Source organism: Mirounga leonina, unplaced genomic scaffold (genome assembly GCF_011800145.1).
Source record: "Mirounga leonina isolate KUSES-001 unplaced genomic scaffold, KU_Mleo_1.0 Mir_166, whole genome shotgun sequence".
In the NCBI taxonomy this organism is placed as follows: domain Eukaryota; kingdom Metazoa; phylum Chordata; class Mammalia; order Carnivora; family Phocidae; genus Mirounga; species Mirounga leonina.
Window position 1 is genome coordinate 33,551,354 of NW_023270418.1, and position 21,813 is coordinate 33,573,166.

The 21,813-nt window shown below is 58.6% G+C and overlaps 2 protein-coding genes and 1 non-coding gene across 14 annotated transcripts in view; 2 read left to right on the top strand and 1 right to left on the bottom strand.

The window, feature by feature from the left end:
• Positions 1–14,706, top strand: part of LRP5 (LDL receptor related protein 5) — a 98,650-nt gene extending 83,944 nt beyond the window's left edge. The window contains exons 18-23 of the mRNA XM_035013447.1: positions 2,890–3,126; positions 5,262–5,372; positions 7,112–7,348; positions 7,605–7,744; positions 12,386–12,483; positions 14,236–14,706. Coding sequence (XP_034869338.1) covers positions 2,890–3,126; positions 5,262–5,372; positions 7,112–7,348; positions 7,605–7,744; positions 12,386–12,483; positions 14,236–14,497 — 1,085 coding nt within the window. The 3' untranslated portion in view covers positions 14,498–14,706. The remainder of the gene's footprint in view (positions 1–2,889; positions 3,127–5,261; positions 5,373–7,111; positions 7,349–7,604; positions 7,745–12,385; positions 12,484–14,235) is intronic.
• Positions 14,707–20,993: 6,287 nt separating this feature from the next.
• Positions 20,994–21,066, bottom strand: TRNAA-AGC. Its single transcript has one exon. It is a non-coding gene; the product is annotated as a tRNA-Ala (tRNA).
• Positions 21,067–21,575: 509 nt separating this feature from the next.
• Positions 21,576–21,813, top strand: part of PPP6R3 (protein phosphatase 6 regulatory subunit 3) — a 137,398-nt gene continuing 137,160 nt past the window's right edge. For all 12 annotated transcript variants that reach the window (XR_004680765.1, XM_035013453.1, XM_035013457.1 and 9 more), the window contains exon 1: positions 21,576–21,671. The gene's annotated coding sequence lies outside the window, so the exon portion shown is untranslated. The remainder of the gene's footprint in view (positions 21,672–21,813) is intronic.

Consider the following 21,813-nt stretch of genomic DNA (forward strand, 5'->3'; position numbering starts at 1 on the left):
TTTGATAAGTTGTTTTCTTCCCTTTGTTTAAATTGCTTTAAAATTTCTCCTAATTTTAAATTTCTTTGGCTCCTGAGTTATTTAGAAGTGTGTTGATTTGATATCGAAATAATTGGGGATTTCCCAGCTATCTCTTTGTGACTGATTTCTAGTTTAAAGATTTATTTATTTTTATGAGAGAGAGAGTGTGAGTAGGGGGAGGGGCAGAAGGAGAGGGAGAATCTCAAGCAGACTCCTTGTTGAGCATGCAGCCTGACGTGGGCCTGGATCCCAGGACCCTGAGATCATGACCTGAGCCAAAATCAAGAGCTGGATGCTTAACCAACTGAGCCACCCAGGAGCCCCTGATTTCTAGTTTAATTCCACTGTGGTCAGAGAACATACTTTATATGATTTCTACCTTTTTAGCTTTGTTCAGGTGTATATTATGACCCAGCATGTGGTCTTTCTTGGTGAGTGTTCCGGGTCAGCTTGAGAAGGTTGTGTCATCTGCTCCTACTGGGGGAAGTGTTCTGTAGATGTCAGTTAGATCCGGTTGGTGGATGGTGTTGTTCAGGCCATCTCTGTCCCTCCTGACTGCCTGTGAGCTCTCAGTTACCGGCGGGGGTGTTGAAGTCTCTAACTCCAATAGTAGGCTTGCTGTTTCTCTTTGTAATTTTGTCTGTTCTCCCTCCTTCCACCCTAGATCCTCTTCTTCCCCTAAAGCTGAGTGGGGAGTGGTCAAGAATGTAAGCTTCGGGGTCAGACAGACCTGGTTCAGATCCCAGCTCTCCCACTCCCCAGCTGAGCAATCCTGGGCTGGTCACTTGCCCTCTCCGAGCCTCCGCTTTCTCTTCTGTGGAGTAGAGAAGTCGAGAGCACCTGCCTCGGAGTTGTTGTGGTATTGCGTAACGAGCACCTTGCATGGTCCCCAACACGTGGCACACAGGAATGCCAGCTACTATTAGGTTGTGGGATGCTGGGCAGTCCTAAAAAAAGGTGACAATTGTCATCATCGCTGTGATGAAGCCCAAATGCCAGGGCTTCCTCTCTGCTGCCCCCACTGTCCCCCAGGTGACATTGGATCCTCTCATCTCCCCTTCTCTGTGAGCTCAGATGCTGGTTTTAATCCTGTCCCCTTTCTGCTTATCCTCGCCCCTTACGGCACCCACACTGTGTCCTACACACAACAGATGCTCAGCACGTGCCTGTCAGTACACGCGTGCCCGTTCTCAGCTCGCCTTGCCCCTGGAGCTCAGGGGGTAGGACCACAGGGCCTGTCCTTCTGGAGCTTTCTCCTGCCCTGCCTTACACTGTGAACCCCAGAGAGCTTTGCCTAGAACAGAGGGGACATTTTGTGGCTGTCCCTGGTGGGGGCCACCTTGACCCTCATGAGCTTCTTTATGGCTTTTTTTCCAAGTTCCAGCCCCAGGGCTCACGTGGTTTTGTGGCCTGAGTGGCCCTGACTCCCACAATGCCCGGGCTGCCCAGAGTGCTCAGCTCTCTCCCTTGGACCCCAGCCCTGGGCCTCTACCTGAATGAGGTGCCCCTTTGGCCCCTCCCCAACCCCCGGGTTCGGCCCTTCAGACTTGTGGATGCCTGGCTACTTCTCTGGGGAGAGCACAGGAGGATAAGAGCTCGGAGGGGTTCTCAGGGGTGACGAGGGGCCTGGTGCCTCACGAGGTGGCAGGCGCCAGACGGCAGAAGGTGCAGCCACGTGCTTCAGCTTTCTCAGTGGCACCGCCACTAAAGCTATTTGAGCCCTTCCCAAGCCAGGCACAGCCACACACAGCCATGCTTACCTTGCCATCCTGTGAGGAGCGTGGGGCGTAGCGTGGCTGCTTCTGTTTTAGGGATGAGGGAATGGAGGCTCTGGGAGGTTGGGGCGTTTGTCTGGTTGTGCAGAGTTGCCGAGGGGAGCGTAGGTTCAAACCCACACCTGTCCAACTCCCACCCGATCCCACCCTGCTCCCCAACTGAGTCCTGGCCGAAACCTGGCCTGCACTCAGGAAGGTGGACATGAGGAGAGGAGCGACTTGCCATGGTCACCTGGGAGGAGGTGGCCCCAGGTCTCCTGTCTCCTGCTCACTCACTTCCCCACCTTTAGGTGACTCCCTCCACTGGGAGCCTTCCTGCTCCCCCTTGCACCCTCTCACCATGGCATCCTCGCGCTCTTGCCTCTTCTTAGCCTGCTCCCCAGCAAGATGCCCAGCAGGTCCTCCAGCAGCCCCCTGCTGTATCCGTGGGTGCGCTAGCCACCCGCAGAGTCCCAGCCCCACTGCTCCAGCTGCCCCAGATCTATAACAGATGCAGGTCCTAAGCACCTGCTTTCTGACCCTCCAGCTCCTAAGGGGAGTGTGTGTGTTATGTGTGTGTGTGTGTGCAGGCACTGGATGCTCAGGTGTGGCCGGGCAGGCACGCATACAGACTCTACGCTAGATGGGTAGCCCAGCCTGGGACCCCAGGCAGGCAAAGGTGGGGCTCCAGTTGGGGCTCCAGTGGGCATCCCCGGAGACCTGGCCCAATGCCCTGAGGTGCATGTGAGGAGATGGAGACCCATAGGAGGTGGGTCTGCCCTGGCTTCTCAGTGGTCAGGATCGAGTTTCTAGCTAAGAGCGTTTTCTCCTCAACTTGGTGTAGCACCTGCTGCTTAGAGCTCAGGTTTCCATTCAGGACCCTTTCCCCACAGTTAAAAAAAGCAACAAAGAGGATTCCTGTCTCCTTTCAGCAAACATTTATGACCCCCACTTTCATCTTACGATGGGGCTAGAGGCGGGACAGGATAGATCACACTGCCCTAGAGACCGTGTGGGTACAGCACCGTGATGGAGCTGAACCGTCTCCCGCTCGGAAGCCCAGCAGCGCATGGCCCCGCGGGGCGGTGCGTGATGGTGTTTGTGTCCTCCGCAGAGCCTCCCACCTGCTCCCCCGACCAGTTCGCGTGTGCCACCGGGGAGATCGACTGCATCCCCGGGGCCTGGCGCTGCGACGGCTTCCCCGAGTGTGACGACCAGAGCGACGAGGAGGGCTGCCCGGTGTGCTCGGCAGCCCAGTTCCCCTGCGCGCGGGGCCAGTGCGTGGACCTGCGCCTCCGCTGCGACGGGGAGGCCGACTGCCAGGACCGCTCCGACGAGGCCGACTGCGACGGTGAGGCCGGCCCCGCCCCCTGCTGGCCCCGCCCACCCCGCCTGCCCCTGCCCCGCCCCCTCCTCAGCCCCGCCCCTGCCCCTGGCTCTGACCCCGCCCCTCCCTGCCCCTGCCTGCCATAGCCCTCCCCCCCCCCCACCCCCGCTTCTGGCCCCGCCCCCACCCCCTCTGGGCCTGCTCCATCCTGGCTGCCCCCTCCCTGAGTTGCGCCCCCTGCCAGCCGCTTGCCTTGCCCTCCTGAAGCTTGAGCTCAGTCTGGCCACACGAGCAGGTTCACTGTAGAACCTTTGCCAAGGGCGAAAGTGCCAGATCCTCCTCGGTTTAGGAGAGGAAAATGTTACCTTTAGGCCCACTGAGAAAACCTTGCCATCCACCCTGTCCTGCCATGCAGTTTGGCTTGAAAGCAGACTGTAGGAGCCTATTTTGCCTTCCTTCATTGGGTCAAGAGTTTCACAAAAACCCAAGGCAAAGCCCAGTAGTCAGCTGGATTTCCGCGGTGCACGCTGATTAATCCCTGTCCCAAAAGGCAGTGCTGTCCTCCACAGAGCAGTCTGTGGAATAACGCTTACTCCTGGGTGGTTTTAGCACCCCACTGAGCCAAAAATGACAAAAGGATTTCCTTAGTCATCCCCAGTCCACTCTGACCAGCAGGATCTTCCTTTAGACCTGACAGCAAAACATCTTATCTGTGTGCATCCTCTGAATTTTCCTTTTATAAAGGACGTGCTTGGTTGTTTCCTGCCACATATCGTCAGCACCAGGGCCCCATGACTGAGTTTAGTGGGCTGCTCTAACTGCCTCCCCCACAGCCGCTGGATGCTGTTCTTAGATAACTCACGTGCTCGTTGGTCACCATCCACTGTCCCCATTTGTGATGAGCAGCCATCTTGTGGAAGATGAGGGCCTGGGGGTGGGGGCCACTTCCTCAGCCGTTTCTATAAAGCTGTAGTCGTGAAGTCTTTCCCGCTTACAGACCCTTGAGATTTTGAGGGAGGTGGTAGACTGGGGATTGGCAGACTGCAGCCCGAGTGCCAGATCCGGAGCGCCACCAATTTTCATAAAGTTTTATTGGAATACAGCCAGGCTCGTTTGTTTACGTATTGTCCGTGGCTGGTCTTGCCCTAAAACAGCAGAGTTAAGTCCTTACAATAGAGACCTATGGCCCTTGAAGCTTAAATACCTATTACCTGGGCCTTTACAGAAGAGTTTCCGGAGTCCCACCATACACCCTTGTCCTAGGACACGTGTTTTGGCGACAGTCTCAGAGGATGGCGGGAGCCCAGACTAGGAGCCATTCCCCCACCTCTTCGCCTGTAAACGTTTATCCTGGTGCAAAGTACAGCACTGAAAGCAAGCCTTTGAGAAGGGTTTTACCTTCTCTTTCAGAAGCCTCCTCCCCTGCTTCGTTGCCAACAGATTGTCCCGCTCACTGCAAGGACAGGGTCCCCTCGTCTCTGGTTCCCAGGGAGGGACACTCGGGGCAGGGCAGGGCAGGTGGGGAGCTTAAATAGCAAGGTCTGGGGGTGGGCGCTGGCTGAGCCCCCCGGGCAGTGCCTTCCTCGAAGAGCTGTAGCTCCTTCCAGGTCCGCATTCTGGAGCACGGAGGGAGACAGAGACGGCAGGCCGTACCCAGCCTTCTTCTTCCTAGTCCAAGAGGCTGTGAGCTGCCTTTGCCTTCCTGGTTGAGCTCTGCTCCTCCTTCCTGATCCTCCACCCAGGGAGCTCTGCTGAGATAGCACCTGTCCCCTGCCCCACCCATTCTAGGTCATTCCTCTAGTTGGCTCTCACCTCCTGGTAACTCAGGCGAGCCTTGGGGCAGAGGCTGTGTTAGTCCTGGCCCTGCCTGGGCCTGACCTGTGGTAGGAGCCTGATAAATACTTCCCGGGGCTCACCAAGGTCTCTTCCCTGCCATCCCTACCCCAGCATCACGCAGGCCTCGGAACAGGGGTCATCGAGGGGAGGGTGGAGACTGGATTTGCTGTGACCACTCCCTGACCCCATCCTCGAAAGGTCCCATTTGTCTGCTCTGCATTTGGAACCCAGACCTTCTTGCTGGGTCTTAGTGGTGGGGCACGTAGCGCACCTGGCCGCATCACACCCCGTAGCCCCTCTGAACGCGAGACTCCTCCTTGCAGCCGTCTGCCTGCCCAACCAGTTCCGCTGTGCCAGCGGCCAGTGCGTCCTCATCAAGCAGCAGTGCGATTCCTTCCCCGACTGCATCGACGGCTCCGATGAGCTCCTGTGCGGTGAGCCAGCTCCCCGTCGAGGGTTCACCCCGGGCCAGTGTCGGGACTAGGAGGAGAAATATGCTGGGGGCCGAACGAAGAGGCCAGAAGGTTGGGAGTACTGGGCCTTGGGGGCAGGCAGGCAGGGAAGCGTTCCGGGAAGAAGAGGCAGTGGTGAGGCTGAGCTGAGGGGGACGGGGGCTGTGGGCCCTGGGGTATTTCTGGCTGTGCCAGAGACAGGCCCCCCGCGGACCTGCGGCGGACGGGGCCTGAGAGGGGCGCTTCTGCCCACTAGGACGTCACGCAGCAGCATCTCTCAGGCCGCAAGACCACTCTGATGGGGTCGGGGTGGCCCTTCCCCCGGCCGCCTGTTCTCTGGCTGAGGAGGTGCAGAGTCCACATGCACACACATGCTCCACGCCTCTTGAGTGATGCGGCCTGTATAGTCGGGGATACGGGGGCCACGGGATGTGAGGCCAGGGCAGTCAGGGAGGGCTCCCTGGAGGTGGTGGCTCTCGAAAGGCTGTGACAGGAAGGGAGCTGGAGCCCCAGACAGGAAGTGGGAATGTGCGTGCATGTCTGGGGACACGGGCTCTCCACTTACTGTAGAGGTACCTAGTCTGAGAGCTGATTGCAGGAGAGAGGTGTTGTGAGCGGGGAAGGAGGAGGGGTCCCCAAACACTTTTGTACCTTCACGTGAAGCCAGGTGAGGCACCTCGGTTACCATCTCAAGAAAGTGAGTAACGTGGGGCCAGAGGACAGAGATGGGGGCAACCGGGGATCTGAGCCCCCGCCCACTGGCTGGGCAGGTGTCATTCTGACGGGGTCTCCAGCCTCTGGCGTGACGCTGGTTCCCCTGTCAGGGGTGACGTTCATCCGTAGTCTGGTCCTGTCGCCCGAACCAGCACTTTCCTCCTTCCCTTTGGGTTTTGGCTGGCAGGAGGGACATAGTGGGTTGCCTTTGGAATCCTTGGGCCAGCCTGATGAGCAAGTGAATGTCCCTTTGTCAAAGTTGAGTTTAGAGCCTCCGTGGCCCCCCCGCCCCCTCCTGAGGCTTTGACAGCAGAGCCAGCCCCAGGAGTCCCCCCACCTGGCCGTTGCACTGGCAGGGACCCCAGAAAGACTCCTGGGCACCTTGCAGCCCTGAGTGGGCTCTGGCTTTGCAGCTTTGGCAGAGCCCCCATGCCCAGGCTTTGTCACACTCCGCCCCTCACGCCACCCTCACGTCGGGCCTCTGTGCCGGGCCGGCATGTGGGGCTCAGCGCATGCCTCCAGCTCTGGGTGTGTTGTCGGCCCAGCGTAGCCCCTGTACGTGGGTGATGTCCCCCACTAGACAGGCCTGCAGCCCCCAGGCCCAGCTGCCTGGGCCCGTGACTCATAGGGCCTCCAGCGCACACGCTTTCAGCCTCCACGGAGAGCCCCAGATGACGGATCTGAGGCTGCTGTAGGGGGTTGCTGTTGAGGGATTGTTGGAAAGTAGGTAGAGCTTAGCCAGCCAGGTGGGGAGCGGGACGAGAGAGGAAGGGGGGAGCGAGGAGGAGAGAGGAGGGTGCTCCAGGCAGGCCGGGGGGGGCAGCATGTCGGTGGTACTGAGATGAGCCTGGCGCCCCAGCACCCCAGCGTCTCCCTCCCCCCCCCGCCGCCACCGCTGGGCGCTGTGCTGAACTGGCCCCTCCGGGGCACGCGGGCTCCACCCCTGCAGGAGGGCCCGAGCCTTCACTGTTAATGTCCGCCCTCTCTCCCTGTCCGTTCTCTGACAGAGATCACCAAGCCGCCCTCCGACGACAGCCCGGCCCACAGCAGCGCCATCGGGCCGGTCATCGGCATCATCCTGTCCCTCTTTGTCATGGGCGGGGTCTACTTTGTCTGCCAGCGCGTGGTGTGTCAGCGCTACGCGGGGGCCAACGGGCCCTTCCCGCATGAGTACGTCAGTGGGACCCCCCACGTGCCCCTCAATTTCATAGCCCCGGGCAGCTCACAGCACGGTCCCTTCACAGGTAAGACACTGCCGTGGGCCAGGGCCCTGGGCAGAGGTGGGGTGAGTCGCCGGGGCAGGGTGTGGGGTGAGTGGGTGAGACGCACGCTGGGGGTGGGCAGAGGGGCCGGTGGGGGCAGGGACAGGACAGGACTCGCCCCCCCCCCCCCCCCCCCCCCGCTGAGCCTGGGTCTTACGGGCAGCAGGAGCCAAGGGGCGTGTGCTGTGTCTGTGGGTGGCCTGGCCCCTGACCCACCTTGTCCCCCTCCCCCTGGCAGGCATCTCATGTGGCAAGTCCATGATGAGCTCCGTGAGCCTGATGGGGGGCCGGGGCGGAGTGCCCCTCTATGACCGGAACCATGTCACCGGGGCCTCGTCCAGCAGCTCGTCCAGCACCAAGGCCACCCTGTACCCGCCGGTGAGTGGGGGTGGGAGCAGGGGTTCTCCACCATGAGTGGCTGGCCAGGGGACACTTCCTGTGACCTCAGGATTCCTAGAATTATTAGCTGTCCTACCACCACAGAGAAGGGTGGGAGTGTTTGCTTTCTTCCCCGTGTGCATCTTCTCGTTTTTCTCTTGGGACATTTTCTCTGTGTAGAAGGGATACTCCTTATTCGTTGTGGCTAATCTGAAAACCCCATACAGATATCAGGGGCGGAGTCTCCCCCATAATCCCACCTCCTAGGGTTGCTGTTGGACATTTCAGTGCCCTGGTGACCACCTTCGTTCCTCATAGGCCCCACCCTGTCTATGACTGCCTCTTATAGGGCCGGTCTGGGTAGGGCGATCCACTGGCCTGGGTGCCCTTCTCCTTAGCGTCCCTGCCAAGATCATATTTTCTCTCCCAAGGCCCTGCTAGGTCCCAGGAAATAGCTGGATTGTTTTCCAAAGGACTGTCACTCGCAGGTGACTTTTGTGGCTGAAACACTCCAAGGAGGCTGTGTGGGCTGAGGGCCTGGTCCTAGCTGAGCCACATGCTACAGAGAAATGACCGTACAGAGGGTGAAACACTGAAGCCCCCAGTGCCCCCCACTTCCACCACGTTCCTGCCAGGGGACTTCTCCCGAGGCTGGCTGGAGGTGGGGGGACACTTCCAAGAGCACAGCCCCAGGGACCTGGGTGAGCTCGATGCACCAGCGTGAATCTGTGTAGACAAGCATTGGGGTCTGACATTACATGGTTCTATACTTTTTAATCCTTACAAACCTGACTTCCTGCAACACTGTGCTCTTCTAAGCTGAACACTGCCTCCTGTGCTTTCTTTGGGGGTCTCCAGGAAGCCCTACCCGCCAGGGCTGGGTGTTTCTGCCTTTCTGGTGTCTCATGTCCGGGCTCTCCACTCCTTACCACATCTGACACTGGCAGCCCTGGGAGGAAGGGGGCAGCAAGGGACACTATCTGGGCTTTGCCCGCTGGGAACTGCGTCTCCTGGAGGCTGCAGGCCTGGGACATGTCTAGAGGCAGCAGAAACGAGGAGCCGCAAGCCTGGAGTTTAGAATACTCCCCACCATCCCTCTAGTCCTCTCTGTTGCCACCATCCCCTGACTCTCACATGTGCTACGTGACCAGCTAGAAATACCAGCTCACTCCAGGACTGCCCCTTGAGCCCCCCCATGCAGACACCAGGAGGCTCGGTGCCCTGGCTTCTCTGTCCCCTGGCTCCGCTGGGAGCCGGGGGATTCTTTTTTTTTTTTTTTTTAAGATTTTTTTTTAAGATTTTGTTTATTTATTTGAGAGAGAGCATGCACTTAAAGTGGCGGGGAGGGGCAGAGGGAGAAGCAGACTCCCTGCTGAGCAGGGAGCCCGATGCGGGACTTGATCCCAGGACCCCGGGATCATGACCCGAGCTGAGGGCAGACGCTTAACCGACTGAGCCACCCAGGCGCCCCTTTAAACAGCTTTGTTGAGATACAACTTAGATACCATACAGTTCACCCACTTCAGGGGTAGAATTTGGTGGCGGTTAGTATATTCACAGGTGGGTGCAACTGTTACTACCGTTTTAGAACATTTTTGTGTTGCCAAAAAGAAACCCCGTTGGGGCGCCTGGGTGGCTCAGTTGGTTAAGCGTCTGCCTTTGGCTCAGGTCATGATCTCGGGGTCCTGGGATCGAGTCCCGCATCGGGCTCCCTGCTCGGCGGGGAGTCTCCTTCTCCCTCTGCCCCTCACCCTGCTCGTGCTCTCTCTCTCTCTCTCAAATAAATAAATAAAATCTTTTTTATTTATTTATTTTTTTTAAAGATTTTATTTATCTGACAGAGAGAGAGAGAGACAGCTAGAGAGGGAACATAAGCAGGGGGAGTGGGAGAGGGAGAAGCAGGCTCCTGGCTGAGCAGGGAGCCCGATGTGGGGCTCGATCCCAGGACCCCGGGATCATGACCTGAGCCGAAGGCAGACGCCCAATGACTGAGCCACCCAGGCGCCCTTATATAAAATATTTTAAAAAAATATTTAAAAAGAAGAAACCCCGTGTGAAGCGAGCTGTTTTCAGATTGACTGCATTGTTTCACATCAGTAATATAGGCTCATGGTACAAAATTCAAAAGGTACAGTAGAACGTACAGCAGAAGGAGGGTCGGTCACCCCCTCACTCTGAGCAAGAACCGCCACCTCCCAGAGGCACATCCTGTGGCGAGTTTCTCGTGTGTCCCCACGGGTAATCTGTACACAAGCAAGTATACAAAAGGCTGGACTTTGTTTTCCCAGCCGAGAGAGTAACTTTTTTTACTTTGTATTTTGAGATCATTGTCAATTCACATGCGGTTGTAAGAATACAGAGAGATCTCACGTACCCTTCACCCAGATCCCCCCAAAGGCAGCATCTCGCATGACTAACGTCTTGGTGGTCCTCGGCTGCTCTAACAAAGATAGCACAGACTGGGTGGGGCTTAGACAGCTGTTTTTCACAGTTTGGGAGGCTGCCTAGTCCAAGAGCAAGGCGCTGACCGATTTGGTGTCTTGTGGGGGCCCAGTTCCTGGTTCACGGGTGGCCGCCTCATCCTCCTCACAGGGCAGAACGGGGTCTGTTATCAGGGTACTGACCCGGGTCATGTGGGCTCCACCCTCATGACTGAGTTACCTCCCTGAGGCCCCACCTCCCGATACCATCACATCGGGGGTTAGGATTCGGCATAGGACTTGACGGGGGACACACATGTTCAGTCTAGGGCAATAGCACCATGGAAGGAGTAGGACACTGAGAGGGTATTTTTTGGCCCTATTCAGATTTCACCAGTTTTACAAAGGTGCTTTTTTTGTTAAGACTTTTTTAAGGGCAACTTTCGGTTCACAGCAAAATTGAGAGGAGGGTATTCGGGCCACAGGCGCCGCTGGGGAGGCCACCCATGCCTCCTGCCCCCCACGTGGACAGCTTCCCTTAGTGTCACCTCTGATGTCTTGCACCAGGGACGAACCCACACGGACACATCATAATCACACAAAGCCCACAGCTGGTAGCACTGTTCACTGTTGGTGAAGCGCACTCTGTGGGCTTGGACCAGCATGCAGTGACACAAATCCACCATTCTAGGATCATACACGGTAGTTTCGTAAGTACTTTCTGGAACCCACACGATGGCATCTAAAGGCAATGGAAGCCCCTTGCCCAACTCCGCTTTTTGCTGCTAAAGGAAAAGCCGGCCTTTTTGAGGGCGTCTGACACTCCGCACACGATGTCAGCCCAACCAGAAGGGGGCGCTCTCCTGAGCCCACGTCCTTGAGGGGCTGCCCCCGCCCCAAACTTGGGAAGAGCAGCCAGACCACCGTGCACTGGGGGAAGGGGCAGTGACCACCCGCAGAGCAAGGGATTTGGGCAGAATCCCAAAGCTCACCTTGGAGGTGGAGGTGAAGGGAAACCAGGTCCAGTCAGATTCATGGGCAGAAGAAGAAACAGGACCCCAGGGGCGTGGGGTGCAGGGGCGGTTCTAGGAGGCCGTTTCTGCTGGGCTTCCTCACCTGGTTTCTGCTCCCCCCTCTGAATGACATCCCCTCAGTATCGTGCCCTCCCAACTCTGGGCCAAATCCTGAGGGATCCCCAGGCTGGCTATTTGGGCTGAAGAGGACCTTCCCCAGAATAAGGACTGGGGGCTCTTGCCACTTCCCAAAGGGCACTTCTTGTAGGCTACTCACCATGTGTCACCAGGGGGCACGCCGCAGCTGGGGAGTGATCAGGACCCATATACACCTGCCTGTCAGGAAAGGCTGGGCCCTTTCTTCTGCCCGCCAGTCCCTCAGGACACACAGTGCCAGCCATGTTCCCATTCAGCTGTGAGCTCCGGAAGCAGGGTCCGGCTGTGACCCCACAAAAGCCCCGCATGCCCAGAGGGCCATGTGATGGTGGGGTGCTGTCGGTGGCAGCTGCCGGGGAAGATGCAGATCTGCGTGCGTCACCGGGGGCCCCAGGTCCCTCTGTCCCTCTGGGGGGCTGGTCCTGGGCTGCCTGGCTCTGGAGGATGCCCTGTATTCATTATCACAGTTTTGGGGCAATACATCCCCTGAGAAGGGGGCACCTTCCCCTGATTTGCGTGGAGGGGCTGGGGCCCCTCCCTCAGTGTGGCGCCCCCTGTTCGTGGTCGGGGTTCCCGCCGGAATGCGGAGCCACCTTAGTGTTAGGAATAAGGAGGGTCTTGTAGGAATTAGTCTTCACACCGTGTGGGGAGAAATGGGGAAGTCACAGTCCAAAAGGGGAGTTAGACAAGTCCCAGAGAAGCGTCATGAGGCGCCCCCTGGCACCGGGGTACACCCCAGGGCCTGCGGGGACATCTGCTGCTGGGTGTTGGGGGGCAGTGCATGGGGCGGGTGCAGGCATCCAGGGACCTCTTTAGAGCCCGGCTGCGCATCAGGGTGTGGGCCTGGGGTCCCTGCTGGGCCGCAGGGCGGGTATTCGGGCCACAGGCCCCGCTGCCTCTCACTGTGACCACCTGCAGGGGTGACAGGACAGCTGTTGGTTCCCCACAGTGTGGGGCCCACGTAGCCGGGTGGGCCCCGGGCAGACCTGTCCGCCTGATCGGGAGGGCGGGGCGCCATCGGAAGCGCATAACCCTTGCTTGGCTCTCCTCAGATCCTGAACCCGCCACCCTCCCCCGCCACGGACCCCTCCTTGTACAACGTGGACGTGTTCTACTCTTCAAACATTCCCACCACCGCGAGACCCTACAGGTACGAAGTCCCTGCCACAGCCCTGCACACCCGGGGCCGTCTGGGCCTCTGGACAAACCTGTGGTAGAGGCGGGGTCTTGTCCCCATTTCCTCGGTGAGAAGACCTGGCAGAGAGGGCCAGGGTGCTGGTGGGCTCTCCTGGGCCCTCAGACCGTGCCCGGCTTGCCTCCCCACGGAGTGAAGCGGGTCTGCCTGTTGAGTCCAGAAACCAACCAAATCCCGTGTTGTGAGCAGGCTCTGGAATCTAGAAGTAGCTCTGGGGACACGCCCAGGCAGTCGTGGCCTGGAATGACGCCACCAGGGGATTCCCACTGTGGCGTGGCCGGGGCCCCCACCGCCCAGGGAGGCCAAGGCACGGGGGGCCAAGGTGTGCCTGTGTTTGGAATCCAGCCGCAGGACCACCGCTTGCTGCCTCCGTCCCGGAAGGCTCAGGTCCAAGTCACATGAGTGCTGGTGTGGCCCCTGCCACCGTGGGGCCTCTCTTCCCACCCACCACAGGGAAACCCGCAGGTCTGCTCCAGTTGGGGTTGCATTCCCTGCCTCCCTGGGTCGGGGCTGGCGGGGGGCGCGGACACTTGAGAACGTTGAGAAGAGGGATCTGGGTGTGCTGGCCTGTGTCCAGGGGCCAGGCCGGGGCCTGAGGTGACCTTCGACCCAGGGCTCTCAGCCTACAGGGCCTGCCACACAGGTGCACTGGACCCCTCACCCCACGGGAGCGACCTGAAGGGGCAGGCGGAGGCAGGGGCTTGGGAGTGGAGGCCCCTCGTCCTCATCGTCCCCCTTCCCCCTCCCCCTCCGGTGCAGAGGCGCCTCAGAGCGTCGCCTGCCATCTGGTGGCCGTTTCAGGAACTCTGGGGCCTGAAGAGGAGAGGTGCCCCTTGTTACCGAGTCACTGCCCTAGTCAGGGACCTGCCGTGGTCCCCCCGGTGCCTCAGCGCCCCAGTGTGTCCCCAGTGGCCTTGTTGGTGGCTGTCCCCAGGCTGTCACATGCACACTGGCCAGACCCCTCAGTCTCTGGTCCACCCCCAGCTTTACTCCTTATGTCCGATTTTTGTGCCACTTCTTCCCTCCCACACTGTCGGGGTCCCTTCCTGCCCCCCCCAGGGTCCTGTGGGGCCTGTCCTCCTGCTGCACCTTCTCAGCCCCACGTGCCCCGTGCTGGCTCCCCCTCCTCGCCCTCGATGAGCCCCCTGGGGCTCTGAAACATACCCTGGCCGCACCCCCAGCTCAGGCTGTACGGCAGCCCCACACAGAACCTTAGGGTGCAGGAGACCTCTGGGAGGCATGTCCGGGGTCAGATTGCCTTAACTCAGTAGGGGACCCTTCCAGGCCCACCGGTCTCCCGATATTTATAGGAACGATACCATGGGGAACGGTTGTCAAGCACTTTCCCGTGTCCGGCACTGTTTCTCGCACTTTCCATGCAGAATCGCATCTAACCTTCACGAGCCCCTTTGGAACCGGGTCCTGTTTTATCGTCCTCATTTTACCAATGAGAAACTGAGGCCTAGAGGGGTTAGGTAGTCAGTCGCCCAAGGCCAGCCAGGCTGGCCCTGGAGGCCGCGTTCTCCCCCCCCCCCCGACCCACCCCGAAGGCAGCCGCGGCCCGGGGCTGCCGTCCTTGCGGGGGGCTGGCCTCCCCTGGAGTGCGGGTGCCGGCACGCCCACTTGTGAGGTGGGGACGTGTGGCTCCGAGAGACCGCACGAGTGAGGGGCCCCGAGCCGAGGCCCCACTCGCTGTGTCCCCTCTAGGCCCTACATCGTCCGCGGCATGGCGCCCCCCACGACGCCCTGCAGCACCGATGTTGGCGACAGCGACTACAGTGCCAGCCGCTGGAAGGCCAGCAAGTATTACCTGGACTTGAACTCGGACTCAGACCCCTACCCACCGCCGCCGACGCCCCACAGCCAGTACCTGTCGGCAGAGGACAGCTACCCCCCTTCGCCCGCCACCGAGAGGAGCTACTTCCATCTCTTCCCACCCCCTCCGTCCCCCTGCACGGACTCGTCCTGACCTCTGCCGGGCCGCCCTGGCCTCTCTGCGCCCTTGTAAATAGTTTTAAATATGAACAAAGAAAAAAATATATTTTATGATTTAAAAAAAATAAATATAGTTGGGATTTTAAAAACGCGAGAAATGTGAACAGTGACGGGGTGGGCAGGGCTGGGAAAACTTTGTACAGTGGAGAAAATATTTATAAACTTAATTTTTTTAAAACGTCACTGCCATTCTTTGGTGCCATGTGTGTTTCTGAATCGAGTGTCCTCACAGAGGGGATCCCGGCCTCCGCCCTGCCCTGGGCAGCTGTCAGAGTTGTGCACTTGTCCGTCCAGCGCACCGTGTCTCTATCAGGCCCCCACAGGGTAGGCTGAACCCCTGGGCAGAGACGTGCGGGCAGGAGGCCTGACTCGTGCCGTCATGAAGGGCCCCTGCACCTTATTTTGTGCTCTGCTGTTGCCATCCTGATATTCTGAATAGTTTTTAAGAAAGAGGCCCCGCCTTTTCATTTTGCGCTGGGCTCTGCAGATTACGTACTTGGGCTTTGGGCTATTCCTTGGCCAGTGTCTGCTTCCATCTGATCTCTGTGTGTGGCCGCCCCAGGCTTCTGCTGTCCAAGGGGTCCCTCCTGGCCCTGCCATCCATGTGGACCCCAGTGGATGGGGCTGCCAGGCCACGCTCGCCCAGGGTGGGGGCGGGAACCTCCCAGCCCTCCTGCCCTCCCTGGTTGCCGCCCTGTCCTTTCCAGCAGACGGGCCCTGGAGAGCCTGGTCCTCGCAGAGGCAGTCAGTAAACACGGCTCCAGGCCTGCCCTGTTACCCACTGGGGTGGTACTGGAGGACACCAAGAGATAAGGCCTGCTGTCTGCCCCTGGGGGGTCTCCAGCCTGCAGGAGACTTGAGAAGTCAGCAAGTCAGGAGTCATGAGGAAGCCTGGCTGCCCTCCCCCAGCCACCCCGTGCCAGGCGGGAAGGGCCTAACCCCAGCTGGAATGTCGCAGGGAGGTTAGAGAAGAAGCACCACTGGGAGTCCCGGGCACACACTCCACTTAAGAATCAACACAGAGATCTGGAAGAAGGGCTTCCCAGCAGGACTGAAGATCGAAGCTTGGCCAACCCCCCAGGGCCTGGAATGCGGAGGTGACAGCCTCCAGGATGGGGAAACCACAGAACACTCAGATCCCGGGGCCCCAGTGCTGGGCAAGGTGGTGGCCCTCAGGGCTCCCGAGACTGTTCGACCAGGGGACAGAGCTGGGGACGTCAGGTACATAAGCCTGCCAGGCCTGGTTTCTTGAGACTTTCGGGGAGCTGCCTCCCCTGCTCCCTGATTGCCCAGGAGTTCCCTGAGGTCATGGTTAGCCTTGGTGGTGATGCCCCTGGGACCAAGAGCAGACACTGGAGACGAGAGGATGAGGTGACCTGCCATTAGCGCAAGCAACAGGGAGCTCAGGAAGGCCAGGCCTGAGTACCGACCTGGGGTTGCTATGCCACCTGGTGGGGACCTACACTAAAGGACCCGTTGCAGACAGGAGGGATTGGATTTTCCTGGAAGGGAGGCCAGCTTCACCTCTTAACTCACTTCACCCAGCTGGCTGCATCTGTTAAGGAAGGGCGCTGTCCCCCGCCCCCTAGGACTGTTCTAGGCTTCCATGAGATAATGCCTATCAAGAGAGAAGCCTTGCCCAGTAAGTGCCTGGCAGGTAGCACTTCCTCGGTAAATGGAAGCTGGGACCTATTAAAGCTCAGAGAGGTGACAGGCTTTTGCCCAAGGTCACACGGCTAAGGACCAGCAGAGCTAGAGGCTGCACCCAGAGCTCTCAGGCCCAAGGTGGGGTCCCCTGCCCCAGGGAGCTGCTCGCAGGGGCTTGGGGCCTCCCAAGCACTCGGGGTTCCTGTTCTTCCAGGTCGGGCCACAAGCCCCGAGGTGCTAATGAAAGCACTAATCTCAACTGGGGCAGATGGGGGGGGGGGGGGACTTGGCTGACTCAGAAGCAGGAGTCCACTCTCCTGCCCTTCCTCTCACTCATGGGTGGTGGGGGTTCCCTCCGTTCTCCTAGGGCCAGCCAGGGATCAGGCAAGGGGTGAAGAAGGAGCGGGCTGAGTTGCTGACCCCTGGCGACAGGCATGGGCTGAGGGGAGGGTGGAGACACATTCTGCAGCCCTCTCCCCCCTCTCCCCAGCATCCCAGGCCTGTCTCCAGAGGCCACTCTCTGGACCCTTTCCTGCCATGAGGTCAGCTAGGAGGAAAGAGGGCCAACCTGCTCTGCCTGCTATCTTCCAAGTGAATCTGTCAGCACCCACTATGTGCAGAGAATTCAGTAAGCACCCACTGTGTGCAGAGCCCTGCACTTCAATCACATGCTGGGGGACCCAGAGATTAGTCAGATGTGGGCGTCTCTCTTGAGGGTACTGCAGACAGTTTCCAAAGCTGAGGGCCAGAGCACCGTGTTGAGATAGCCGGTGGCCCAGAGAGAATATTCTATTCAGATGGGAGGGCAGGGGGTTGGGGGAGGGCTGTTCCTGGAGAAGGCGATATCTGAGCTGTGTCTTAAATGAGGGGGTGAAGTTAACCAGGCTTGTTTCATTTAAACTTCACAACAGCCCAGCTAGGTAGATGGTGTCCCCAGTTTGTAGTTGAGGAAACCACAGCTTGGGGGAAAATAATAAAGCCAGAATTTTTTCCACTCATTTGTTCAACCATTCCTTTCCACAAGAAATAGTACTGAGAGTTGGGCACTGCTCAAGGGCTTCCACCTTCCCTGCAAACCCCCTCCCCTCTGCAGTGACACCCACTACTCCCCAAGTCTGTCGCCTGTCTTTGAGTCCTGCGGGGTCTCACTCCCCACTGGCCCTATCATTTGCTCCGCTCAGCCCTCCAACCCTCATCCAGAATGGGTGTGGAGCTCCTCCTTGCCCCGGGCCCCACAGCCCCCGTGGGGCTACAGCTGCCCTGGGTGGTTGAACAAAATCCATGTGGCCAGATCTTGGTCACGTCCACTGCCAGGCAGGATGCTGGAGGACAGGGATGTGGTAGGTGTGGAAGGTTCTGTCCCTGAGAAACCTGGGGGCTGCGGGAGTTGGGTAGGACTTGGCTCCTGTAGGGTTCTTTCCTGAGAGCCACTTGGCTGACTCTTCACATCACTGGGCTCCCACCTCTCATTGGACCTCACCCTCAGCTTACAGGTGACCTGGCCCAGCACCTGCCCACCTCTGCCAGGGTGGCCTCACTCTAGCCCTCAGACCAGGTCTGAGTCCCAGGGACATGACAATAGGAAAGATAATGGGGGGGCGGGCAGTTTCCCCAAGTCGAGCTTATTCAATTTAAAGCCTTTTTCTATCTGAGTGTATGTATATGTTAAAATGTCCTTTCTTTTATGAAATGATGGTAATAGTATAAGGTGTTTTTTTGGAAAAAATCATGACTTAAAATTTAAAAAAAAAAATCATTACTTGATAGAATTAAAATTTGGCAGCTCTACGTCTGTTCCCAAAAGTTAAGGGGGTAATAGCTGGGTGATGGGTATGTGGGCATTCATTACACTTTTCTCTCTACTGTTGAATAGATCTGAAAGTATTCATATAATTTTTTTTAAGTCTAGATGGATTGAAAATTTGTTTTATTTTTTAAAAAGACTTTACTTGACAGAGACAGAGCACAAGCAAGGGGAGCAGCAAAAGGAGAGGGAGAAGCAGGCTCCCCACTTATCAGGGAGCCTGACGTGGGACTCGATCCCAGGACCCTGGGATCATGAGCTGAGCCGAAGGCAGATGCTTAACTGACTGAGCCACCCAGGCACCCTTGGATTGAAATTTTATTTTATTTATTTATTTATTTATTTATTTTAGATTTTATTTATTTATTTGACAGAGAGATAGAGAGAGAGCACAAGTAGGCAGAGAGGCAGGCAGAGGGAGAGGGAGAAGCAGACTCTCCACTGAGCAGGGAGCCCGACGTGGGGCTTGATCCCAGGACTCTGGGATCATGACCCGAGCCGAAGGCAGCCGCCTAAACGACCGAGCCACCCAGGCGCCACTGGATTGAAATTTTAAACATTAAAAATTAAGCCATGAAAGGATTAGAGGGGAAAGGGGAAGATGGTGATCCATGAACTCTAGAAGTTTTAGGATGCTTAGACCAATGCAAAGGTTGAGTCCCTCTCCTGCTTAAAGCCTGTCAATGGCTCTCTAGGGCTCTCAGGGAGATAGACTGAGCTCAAATACCTCCTCTTCCCCCAGGAAGTCCTCCCTGACTTCAGCCCTTCCAGTTGGGTTAGCTCATCATAATTGGAGACTTCTGGGGCCCACTTATATTGGGCGAGGTACTGCATTATTTCATTTAATTATAGTCCACATGTCCCTGTGACCCTCCTCAGAGTCTGGGATGGAAGAGCCTGAAGCATGTACTGGCAAGTTCTCCGATGATGAATGAGTAAAGGGATCTGTGTGTGTGGCTGGGCTCTCCCCAGGCTCCCAGGAGGGCAGGTCCCAAGCCCTTGCCCAGCCTCCCTCTCAGGCACCACGCCGTCCAGGGGTTTCCTGCAGCCTCTCCCCTCCTCCCTGGTCTAGCTCCTGGGACCCGCCCCTCTGCATGTTGTAACACCGCCTTGCTGCCCTTGCTCTAATCTGTCCTTTCCCAAATGTGGCCAGCCCTGAACACGCCCCTGTCTTACTCAGAAGTTTTTCCTGGCCCTCCCTCTCTGAGCATGAACCCTAAGTTCCTTTGCTTATCCTCCAATGCCTCCATGAGTCCCTCTCATTCTCCTCCCCCAGACCTCGTTCACCCCCATTGGATCCTCTGACAACTGTGCATTCTGCACCATCCTTCCGCAGTTCTCTGCCAGGCCGACCTGCTCCCCACCCCCAGGATATCTGTGTATTTGTCCTTCCCTTAACCCTCTGCACCAGCACACCTCCGGAACCCGTTTCAGTCTTGACTGTGTTCCTCACTTGCCGTGTGGCCTTGGGCAAGGCCCCTAGCCGCTCTGAGCAGCAGGATCGATGGGAATAGTATCTGCCCTTGGGTGCTACCTCCCTAGAGGTCCAGCACCCTTCAGGGCATGGACATAGGTCAGTAGGTATTATCAGCACTCTACAGATAAAGCCTGGAGAGTCAGAGAGGTTAGCTCACCCAGCCAAGCTTACTCAGCTAATACGGGCCACACCTGGTGTCTGAATGCTGCCTGGGTTTCTGTTAACTAATCTGTAAAATGGGGATGATAATACTGTACTGTCTGGAGCTACCAGCCACAAAGTCTTTCTAGAGAGTCTGTCTCAGTCTCTGCTGAAGGGGTGAGCTGGGCGAGGGGCACATTTGCACCAGAGGCCCAGCTTCCCATGCACTGGGGTTGACTCAGCTCCATTAGGTTTCATTCTCCCTGCTGTTTGGCATGGGGATTCAGAGAGCCTGAGCCAGTGAGATGGAGGGAGCTCAGGCCAGCTGGGATGAGGATGAGCAGGCGCAAAGGATGGGGTATGGGTGCAGAAAGATGCTGAACATCTGGAAGGCAAGCCGGTGGCCAACTCCACTGGTCCTGCCCTCCCTACCCCCAGTGGCCAAGCTATGTCACTTTTCTCAGGAAGCAGCTTGGGGAAGCCCCACAGGAACCAGGCCCTGCTTTCCTTGAGCTGGAGTGGCCATCCCTGACCAAGCCAGCACCACCGGAGTGAACTGCCCTACAGACTACAAGAGACCACCAACCTCCCTGCATGGAGCCCCCATTATGACTCCAGGCCTGGTGCCTAAGTGCAGTCTGGGCATTGAGGATTGTTGGTTTCTCCTGGGCATGGGGGCACTGTCCCCAAGACCCTGCACCATGGCGGCCACCTCTACCACCTCCACTCCCCGCCACGTCCCTCTCTCACCACAACCCAGCCACGCCCCTGCCTCCCCAGCGCTCCAAAGCTCGGCCTTGGCGTCTCTGGTCTCTCTACCTGCCACCTGGACCCAGGAGCCCACGGCCCTGTCTTCCCCGTCCGTGGGTTGAAATGCCACCTGCCCAGGAGGGGCCCCCAACCACAGCCGGCAGCGCAAGCCTCCCCGAGCGCACGCACACCGCGGGTGGGCGACGCTGCGTTCTGCCGAACTCGGGCTGGGTTCCACCCGACCCTCACCTGGCCTGCGCTTCTCAGCCTTGCTGCCAACCTCCGCTCTCCCGTCGATTTACTCAGGACTCGGGGCGGCGCTTCGCATCTACTTAGAAGTGAGCCAGGTTTTTGGAAGGCGCCTGCAATGGGCCAAGGTGGGCTACTCTTCGGTGTCCCGGCCCAGCCCTCCCGGGGAGCATTTCGGAAGAGGCTCCGGTGTAAATCCTTCCGTAAGACAAAAGGAACGCCACCGCCCGCGTATTTCCCTGCGGCGGGGATAGACGCACCACTGGGGGTACCAGCCCCTCGCGGGGACCCCAGTCCTGACACAGACCGATCCTCACCTTGACCCCAACTCCTGGCACAGCCACCACTTACGGGTAAAGGGACCAGGACTGACGATCCCCGCCCCCCCATAAAATTCATCCGTGGAGAATGCGGGCATCGATCCCGCTACCTCTCACATGCTAAGCGAGCGCTCTACCATTTGAGCTAATTCCCCAGCTCGGGGCGTGCTCGGCCGCCCGAACATATTGTGGCTCACGTCATCACGGGTCTCCTCCGGGCCCTCCGACCCGCCCGCCCGTCTCGCTACCCCATTGGTTCCCTTTCCGCTCCCAGCTCCACGGCCAGGATTGGTTTGGCTCCCTTTAGTTTTAAAAAGCATTGGCTATCGGATTGGTGGTGCAAAGCGTCCGTCAAACGGGCCCTGCTGTTGCTACGGCGTAGGGGGACCCAGCCAGGTTTCTCCGGGTTTCTGATTTGTTTCTCCAGACTCCGGGGTCCTAGAGGTTCCGGATCCGTCAAGTCCATGGGAAAAGAAGGCTCCCCTCGCGCTTGACCGACGGGGCCAGGGAGCCAATCGGAGTGGGCGCAACCGGGCCGCTGGGCGGTCCAATAGGTTGCAGGGGGCGGGAGAGGACGGCCAATGAGCGCGGGTCCGGGGGCGGAGATAGAGCCGCGATTGGCTGCGAGGCGGCCGGAGGGAGGGTGGGGGGAACTCAAGGCCTGCTTGATACGTCCGCCATTTTGGGCGCTTCGCTGATGGTGTCGGTGAGCGCGTTTCCCGCCTGAGCGCAACTAGCGGCGGGTCGCGGGCACCTCCAGGTAATGGGGGCGGGGGGGCGGCGGAGCGGGCCGCGGCGCGGGGTGCGCGGGGCGCGCGGCGCGCGGACGGCGACGGCGAGGCCCCTCTGCCCGGCCTCGGCGGCGCGGGGAGGGAGCGTCCCGGCCCCCTCCCCTCCCCCCC